Source organism: Buceros rhinoceros, unplaced genomic scaffold (genome assembly GCF_000710305.1).
Source record: "Buceros rhinoceros silvestris isolate BGI_N320 unplaced genomic scaffold, ASM71030v1 scaffold15769, whole genome shotgun sequence".
Classification (NCBI taxonomy): Eukaryota; Metazoa; Chordata; class Aves; order Bucerotiformes; family Bucerotidae; genus Buceros; species Buceros rhinoceros.
The window spans coordinates 19,988-28,854 of NW_010432236.1; the positions used below are offsets into that span (position 1 = coordinate 19,988).

Here is an 8,867-nt window from a genome sequence, read left to right on the forward strand (position 1 = left end):
AGGAATCTTGTTACACATCTATTAGGTACGCCACTAACAGTGGATATGCTGATTTTGCTACAAAGGTAATAATTGTTGCTGGATGGCATAGTCCTCTGAGAAGGGCTGGGCATGCAGAAGGTGATCCTAATCCTCTGCAGTGTGGTGTTACAAGTGTGCTTGGTGATTTTTTTCTCCACAGAAACCAACCTGAAGAAGCAAGGTCTACTGCCCCTCACTTTTGCTGATCCAGCAGACTACAACAAGATTCACCCTGTGGACAAGCTGAGCATTGTGGGGCTGAGAGACTTCGCACCTGGAAAGGTAACTGTCTGGGTGTCTTGTCGTCGCACTCAGAGCGCAGAGATGGGGAACAGTGTTGAGCTGTGTGCTTGGGGCCTGAAGCAGTGCAGGCACCTGTGAGCAGTGCAACCAGCCTGCCAGGTGAGACTCTCTGCACCAGTGGTCTGGGGGCTGGAGAGACCTGACTGCGTTGTTTGGCTAGATCAGATCGCATTATTCTGAGTGGTTGTGAGAAACCGTTGTGTGATACTCTGAATTCCTGGACTTGCTGCCTTAAGCACAAGTGTTTCCCAGAAGGAACTGCAACCAACACTTACATGTTAAGACCAACCCTGAGCTGCAGTTTTCCATTTTCAACCCTTTAAAAACACGCAGGAATTTCCTGAGGGAAGCTGCAGTTAACTTGCTTCCTTGAAAGAGAAAAGGGGAGAATAAATACTGTCTTCTTCCTTTAGCCCCTGAAATGCATCATCAAGCATCCCAACGGGAGCCAAGAAACAATCATGCTGAACCACACCTTCAACGAGTCGCAGATAGAGTGGTTCCAGGCTGGCAGTGCCCTGAACAGAATGAAGGAGCTGCAGCAGAAGTCAAGCTAAGTGTGCACAATGCCCCCAGCGCACTGGACTCGATTCAGCTTCGGCATTTTCATGAAAGTGCAATTCCATGCCTACTGTTGGGATAAATGTCTGATCAAATGTAACCATAGCTTCCTTTTTGTTATGGTACTTCCTCTTCACTGACACTATGAAAAGGGAGTGCAGCTAGGCTTACTTTTGTCTTTTAAATTCCCCAGGTCCCTTTTTTTCTATTTTGGCTCAATTTCAGTTGTCCCACAGTTATTTATGTTTGGAAATAACCGGCTAAGGTGGGCTTGTCTGCTCAGTTGGTTGTTTTCTGCCCATTCATTTTATTGATGGCTAAAGAAATAAAATTGAAATAAAGAATGTGACCATCCCTTCTGCCTTGTGGTGTTATATTCATAATCCTGCTCTTCAGCTCCTGCTTTCCCTGTCACTGTTGCTGGGAGGGTGGGAGAGAACTTCTTGGGACCTGCCCAGTCCTTACTCTGTTAAGAGTATACTGAGTATAAATAACTGTTATATGAAAAAACCCCAAAACCCACATGGTGAAAAGAAGAGCCCTCAGAGCAGTCTTGTTTATCCCTTGACATTAACCTTCTTCAGGCTACACTCAGGACTATCACCCCCTTGCCACTGTTGTCCAGTCCACGTCAATAGTGCTGCTGCTGCTGCAGCCATGACAAACGGAGAAGGAGCAAGTGATTTACATGCTTTCCCAGCATCATGCAGTAAAGGTGTTCTCTACCACACGAGACTTATGTTGGGGAGTACCTCATCATGTAAAGCCATGCAGCTACCACCCTGCTATGCTCCTGGGAGCTCTGGCCCTGTGAATGGCAGCTGAGCACAACAGCTTTTTGGAGGTACTGGGGCTGGTGTTGTTCCCCCCCCGCCACCAGCACTACCCCAGAACAGCCTGTGGCATCTTTGCTGGCTGCTGAGGCTCTAACATGCTTCACCCAAACCTTCACCTATACAAACAGCAGGGTGGCTTCTGCAGCTTGTTTCCCCCATGGCTGGGTGATTGTGTGTCCCAGCACTACTGCTCTATAGATGGCATTCAGGAAGCTTGCTGTGTGAGCAGATGGACCTCTGTTACTATACAAACCTAAGGAATTCTAGGCTCCCTTTTAATTAGGGCAGTGCACCAGGAATAACAGTTCAGAATTAAGGGGTTCTAACGATGCTGCCAGGAGGGCACTGGTGACTCAGGCTTTGTTTTCACAGTTGGAGGTTAAGCAGACCCACTATCCCAGGGAATTACAGCCCCTTCCTGCCAAATGTGGCTGGCTTTGTAATTATGCACAACATCACTCTGTTGGCAATGGGCCCTGCATAGATTTTACTCATGGTTTTGTTCCCCCCTTCCCTTTTTCTGCTGTCAGGGAGGGTGATGGCAATTGTTTGTTATTGGCTGTTAGCTGTCAACACTTGTCTGCCTTGAAACCCAAGTAGCTAAGCTGCAGGAGGCAACGTTTTTCTTCCTGCTAGGCAGGAAGCTAACAGTTTCCCCACAAATTGTACAGGAAGGCAGGCTGTGTGGTTTTTACTATTTATTCCATTTCTGATACTAACACAGCCCCACAAACAAGCATTTGGCTTGCTCAAAGCCAGGCCTTGGTCTGTTCCAGTTCATAATTATGTATTTTGCATCAAAACTCCTGCACAGTTCAGCTCATTTTACATAAATACAACCCACCCAGTAAAGGATTTCCATTCAGCACAACCAGCAGCCTGTAGCTTTCCACAGTGGTCATCTTCACGGAGCCTAAGTTACTTTGGGGTAAGTGACTGTCCTTCCAGTTCTTCCCGGCTGACTTCACACAAGGGTTAAGTTCCCATTCTTAGCAGAACATTACCACCACCTCCCCTGCCCCCCCAGCAGCAGCATTTTCCAGGTCTCTGGAGTACCACACCTCTATTAGCTCCATTCTTTTGCTGTTTCTTCTCCATTTCCTGTCAAAAGAAGGGCAGGTTTCTACCCCTCTGAGATCAGGCTCTCAGCCCAAGGAAGCAATCCTTCTTGACAGGCATTCTCTTCTGCTTTCACTCACTGAAGTCAACTCCCTTCTTAACTCAGGCAAGTAAAGACCTCCCCAGTTTTCACTTCAGGGCAGGAGCCCAAAGCTCCAGCTGAGTTTGTTGCTGCTGCGCTCAAGGCTTTTTGTGCTTGTAAATTCACTTCTACTGATGAGTGAAGACGTTTCTTGAAAGCGACTGTCTTGAACTGGCAGGTTGAAAGCTGACGGGAAAATGGAGAATGGCAGGTCTAATTTCTCACTCAGCTTCAGAGAAGCAATGCACACCAGCAGGATCCCATTATCCCCCAAACATCCACCGGAAAGGCTTTCTGCAGAGCAGGCTCTGATTGCTGCTAACTGTTTGTCCACCACGACAGGAGGCCCAGGCCTGGCTCACTGATCGATCCCTGTTCACAGAGACAAGAGGAGAGTGCAACTGTAGACTGCAAAGAGCATACAGGAGCAAACACATATAACGATAAAGTCTCTACCCCCTGAGTTACGGACAAAGTACTCACTTTTTCCTTATCAGAGCCTGCCTAGCACTTGCCCAGACTCCTTTAAACTTTCTCACTGTCACACCAAACCGTCAACACTTGAAAATGAAGTGCTTGCCCATTTCACCTCCGGGCTGTCCCAGCATACTCCAGCCATGAGAAACCACGGCTTTCGTTGGTTTATATCTTTCTCTTGCACTGTACTCAGGTGGGCCTCATGCCAAAACACTGCTATGTAAGCCTTGATGTGGTTCTCCCTGCTCTGAGCTGCTCGTACACTCCCTCCCACCTGCAGATCGATCCTGCACCCGCCGCCTGCTCTAAATCAGCCTCCCAGGGCGAACTCCACCAACAACCACAAAGTGTTCTGATGAAAACACACAGCAAACACAGAGCGACCACAAGGACAATCTTGTTTCTCCTCCTTTCCACTCCCTTCATGTTGTGGCTGCTTCACAGTCAGCTTAAAGAAACTGGTTCCTGGGGACAGGGATGCTATTTTAGACGTAAAGTAAACCACAAGGTTCACAAGGCTGTACGAATTCTGTGTGTTGTTACCACAAGAGTGTAGGGTGCCTCTTTCTTCTGGACTTCTTCTGTGGCATTTGAAGTGGAAGCCTCTGCAGAGCTCGGACCTGTTGGTGATGTATCAACGAACGTTTCATCCACGACTCGGAAGCGGATGTCCTCCCCAACGTCCATGTAAAGGTCATGGGCTCCTTCTTCTGTTTCATATTCCCACACCCACACCTGCTCTGCTTCGTCGCTGGCCACACCAAGGGTTAAGGATGGAAACAACCAGCATCCTGCCCGACAGATCACTTTCTGGAAGTTTTGGGAAGAGAATTAATTCAAAGCCTTCTCAATTATTTCTCAAACTGCAAAGCACTTTCCTTAGCTCATCAACCATACAGCCCAGGACCCTCTGTCTTGTTTCTGATTTTCGTGCCTCAAGGTGTATGCTGATGGACAGAGTCAGGGTTATCCCCACCTCAAAAAACCTCAAAAGCAAAAGAAGACCCCCACACAAGCAAAGCCCTTCCAACCCAAGAAGACCTCGCCTACCAGAAGTAAGTAAATTAGACACACCACGATTCTAGACATTACGTGACGTGGTAAAGCAGGCATTCTGTCTTCAGCAGCGGCCAAGACTAGAGACAGGGATTACACCGCGGCTGTTTGGGGGACACGGCCATTCATTTCTATCAGCGGGCACAATGGTCCTGCAAAACCTAATAAGCGTGAGGGCTGTCTAGCTGTGATAACAGTCTGCGGGACTTGCCCGACACAACGGCTTCGCTTCTGCCACTGAGCACCTTCATTGTTGCAGTAGTGAATGCCTGTTGGGCCAGCACTGCACAATCTTTTGAAATGAAGTAGTAAAGTTATCAAAGGTGATCAAAGGATACAACTTAGCTGGCTGCTGCAGGGATTCTGGTGGGATGACAATATCATCAAAGAATCCAATGGAAACTGTCGAGAAAAGGATTTGATTAAGACTGAAACGATTCTTTGCAAATGATGCATCACAGCAATTCCTAAAATGCATTTCTAGACTCATCCTCCTTCCTCTTTCAGGAAGGACATCTGAGATCATGCAGGAATTATTCTTTGAGCCACAACGTTCAATTTCAGTTGGCAACAAAGCAACCACCCAGCTGAAAGTACGTACAGCAACAGAGGGCACAGTCTTCATGCCTGCTGGGAAAGGAAAAGGTTGTTTGGAGCAGAACTGGAAGTGAAAGCGTTCCAAGAAATGAGTCAGATGCTATAGAGGTCTGTGACAGAGAAGAGCTTAGAAACCACAGATGAAACATGTTAAGTAAAGACTGATATAATGTTAAAACAGCCCCGACCTCTCCCATGAGCATTCATGATGTTGAATTTGAAGAGAGTGGACATGCCCAAATGCAGCAGTAAATGCACCCAAGATAATCTTATTTATTGTCCTAACTTAACGACTGAGCAGAGGAGCTTGCTTGCGCGGCAGACTCCTAAAGAAAGGAAAGCAGCTCATCAATTATGTAGCCCATGTATCTGACATCTCACAAAGACATTTCCGTGCCGTGCTTTCAAGAAACAATCATGACTTTGCACAGAAGATACATCAGACCAACAGAAGCTGACACTGCCACTTTAAAAAAACCAAGTTCTGTTAACTGAAGCAAGAAAACTAATCCAGTCTAGCTCCAGATGGGCTTGCCTGTTCTTCTTGGGCATGCACATGAATGACAAAGGGAAAAGGGAGTGCAGGCAAATCCACCAAGGGCAGGGGAAGCTGCCCGGCTCAAACTACCAACCGCCCTCTGGTCAGAGCAGCAGTAGAGGTCGGTAACGCAGCGCTACGCAGCCTGAAATCACCGTATCTCACAAGACCAAGACAAGACCAAGAGCTCTGCAGCCCATGCATCCCTAAGCGTAGAAGTTGCAGTTTACCATGAACGCCATCCTGACTGCAGTTTTTAATCTGTCCAATCAGAATCTCATCCAGGAAGGGATGGAAGACCACGTAGCGGAAATGCACTTAAAAGAAAACAGACCGTTAGTGTTATGTCCGTGTTAGTGAACTGTACTCCTTCCACAGGGTGGCAGCCATTAAAACAAAATCCCACATCCTCTACACCCTCTAAAATGCTTACCCAGTTCCTCTCACGATTTCCTTACAGGCACTGACTAAATGGATAAATGGCAACAAGAGTTACGATTCCTAACTGGTCTGTACCAATTCTGCCAGCAGCAGGTCAGCAGCGTCCTGTTCTCTGCTCTTCAACCTTGCAGGAGTTTAAGTTCACAGAACAAAACTGTAGGACGAAGAACGCTAAGCAGGGCCTCTGCTGACGTTAGGATGTGAGCAGTCCTGCACAATGCTGCAAGGCCCAGAGCGTCAGCTGAAACTGCGCTTTCTCACAACACTTCTGCTCCTCTGATCTTTGTCAGCGATGCTGTATTTTCTTTAAATGAAATACTTGAAATCAAATATTATCAGACTAAATAAGATTGTCTAACATAACCGGATTTTTCATCCAGGTTCAGTAAAATGTTTCTAACTAACCCTTCTGCATTTACAGGAACACTACTAGACTGAGACAATCTTAGCGAAACAATGCTCACAAGCAATTTAACATCATCTTAGCTGTCCATACTCGGTGCTCCTCTTTCACACAAAATCAGGCAGTACAGAAAAGAGTAGCTACCAGATGCAGCGGGATTTATCAAAGTGCTACCCCAGATTCTGAAAGCAGACTTTCTTCCAGGCTCTGAGAGAACATGTTCTCTTCTTTCAGTTCAAAGTTAAGAAGCTGAATGGAGATTAAAGCAAGCGGGATCGCCTGCCATCCTCCTTCGGTATTAGAGAAGTTTTCATTTGCAGGGAGGGAGTTCTACTGGAGCTAAAATTCAGTCAAGAGGAAGCACATACAGTCAAGTCCAGCTCTTTTTCTAACAGCAAAGATCTGATTGGTGCCAGCTACACTTCCACATCGCAAACTGAAACTAGAAAAATGCATCTCTTTCCAGTTTAAAGAAACTTAAAAAAAAGTAAGAGATTTGCTTTTTTGCATTCACTTCAGTTTTTAACAAGATTCGCAAAAAGTCAAAATAAAGAAATTAGTCATTTCTTATTAGAAAACCCAAAAGAGTCAGTAGAAATGTATGCTGAACCAAATCTGTCTAAGACTCAAACAAAAATGTGGCAAAACTTCCAGCCCGGAAAACAACATCAAACGTGCAAATGTTCTATGTAGAAACGTTCCAGCTAGGCAAAATAAGGCTCAGAAAGAAAAAAAATACTAGAGAAATGCAGAACAATTAATACAACTTATTTTCTACATGCAGATCTCAAATTGTTTCAAATTAGATTAACCCTCTCCTTACCCCACACCTACGGCTCTAACTGCAGAATACTGCTGGAGAAGGCAAACGGGACTGGCTATTTGAAGTTGTAATTGTGACTTTTTCCACGTTCCTCTTGCCCTCCTAACAGGAACAGAGGTGAGGCTAGGAACTTCGGTAAGTTCCTTTAAATTTACTTTCCCCAGCAACTGAAGTCAGTTTTCATTTCCAGATCACTAACCTTCTGCAGAACTATGTAACTGAGGACAAGCATATATACCTTTGGTATGTGACGCACCATCTCCAGGGAATATGTACGAATCTTCCAGCTTTGTGATATCATACAGGCAGATGCAGAGGCCAACATTGTATACAACCTGCTCAAAGAAAAAAAAAAGAATTATAAAGCAACCCACCAGGTTAAATCAGGCAAACCATCAATTTACGCACTACACACACCTTTTCAAAAGCAGGTAACTGAAGGGTGGCAAGATGGGAGGGAGGCTGTTTTGGTACGCTCCCTTCAACAGCCCCAGCTCTAACCACGCTGCATTGTAGGGGAACCCCTAAATTATCCAGGTGTTATGGGAGCATGTGTTTTCACTGGCACTGGGAAGAGCACTGCTACAAACAGAAACCTTTGGAGTTACTGTCAGCCGTGAGAGACCTTGATCTGCCAAGATAGTCAACAGCTGCCCACAGACTTCATTCACCAGCCCCACAGTTGTCCAAAGGCTAAACACACTCCTCACTAGTTGCACTCTCAAAAGCCTCTGGGCTTGCCTTTGTCTTAAATAATATTAGCTCTGGAGAGAGACGAGGAGAGACTTCTGAGATGGCTACACAGTCTATAAAATTTGACACACCTACATCAGCAGATGAGGGAAGACTTTTGCTTTTCACAACCTGTCTCTATAACCTGCTATTCACAACCCTCAATCACTTCAGGTTGCTCTTTTGAGCTTCCTTCATATTCACAAGCTGCATTTTGAATTTTGCACCTGCTTCACTCTGAAAGCTGTACGCTAATCACAGTCCCAGGGGCTGCCAAGGAAACTGTGACTTCCTGGTCTACCAGAGAACACTATTTTATTCCCTGCACCGGAGGCCAGCTTCTTACTGCCACACTGCATTTCCAGTACTAAGCACAAAGTCAGCTATCAACACCTTCACATCTCTTCCAGTATTACCGTTCTATGTTTCTTTGCATCGTCTTTCTAGACTTCCCCCACTGCACGGATGAATTTGCATCGGTTTCTCACACTGTTTTGAATTGCTATTCTATGCACAAACTAGTCGTTACTCTCACTTCTCTTCCATGCTTCCCTGCCCCATCAGCATCTCAGTATCTTCCGACTACAGCTGTGTCTTTATTCACAGCCCCTGGTATTTCAGCCACTGGGGATGGCCTTCACGTCTATTCTGATACCTCAGCCACACGTATCACTAGGAACTCATAAAAGGAAGAAACACTCAGGGATGTTATGGTGCCTTCACCAAGCTATACATGACCCACACTTTACCTTATTGGCCAGTTTCTTGTTTAGCTCTTCAGCAATGGATTCATTCAGTTTCCTTTCGAACTGCCAGGGAGGGATTCTTACTGTGTCAGTCATCTCTACCAGGACAAACATGGTGGCGGGGAGCACCTC

The 8,867-nt window shown here is 46.0% G+C and overlaps 2 protein-coding genes across 3 annotated transcripts in view; one reads left to right on the forward strand and one right to left on the reverse strand.

The window, feature by feature from the left end:
* The window catches only part of ACO2 (aconitase 2, mitochondrial), a gene marked incomplete at its 5' end in the record, with an annotated part of 16,085 nt that extends 14,841 nt beyond the window's left edge, over positions 1–1,244 (forward strand). Inside the window, 2 exons of the mRNA XM_010143705.1 lie at positions 182–303; positions 738–1,244. Coding sequence (XP_010142007.1) covers positions 182–303; positions 738–881 — 266 coding nt within the window. The remainder of the gene's footprint in view (positions 1–181; positions 304–737) is intronic.
* Positions 1,245–2,406: 1,162 nt separating this feature from the next.
* Positions 2,407–8,851, reverse strand: POLR3H (polymerase (RNA) III (DNA directed) polypeptide H (22.9kD)). 2 transcript variants are annotated; one of them, XM_010143703.1, is made up of 6 exons: positions 8,739–8,851; positions 7,496–7,592; positions 5,821–5,907; positions 4,794–4,857; positions 3,943–4,150; positions 2,407–3,294 (listed from the first exon to the last, which is right to left on the reverse strand). In XM_010143703.1, exons 1-6 carry the CDS (start codon positions 8,847–8,849, stop codon positions 3,241–3,243), a joined length of 621 nt encoding a protein of 206 aa, XP_010142005.1. In that variant the 5' UTR covers positions 8,850–8,851; the 3' UTR covers positions 2,407–3,240. The 2 variants fall into 2 exon arrangements, with proteins under 2 accessions (XP_010142005.1, XP_010142006.1); XM_010143704.1 differs by lacking the exon at positions 5,821–5,907 and having other exon boundaries at positions 2,620–3,294; positions 8,739–8,849.
* Between the last annotated feature and the right edge of the window lie 16 nt (positions 8,852–8,867).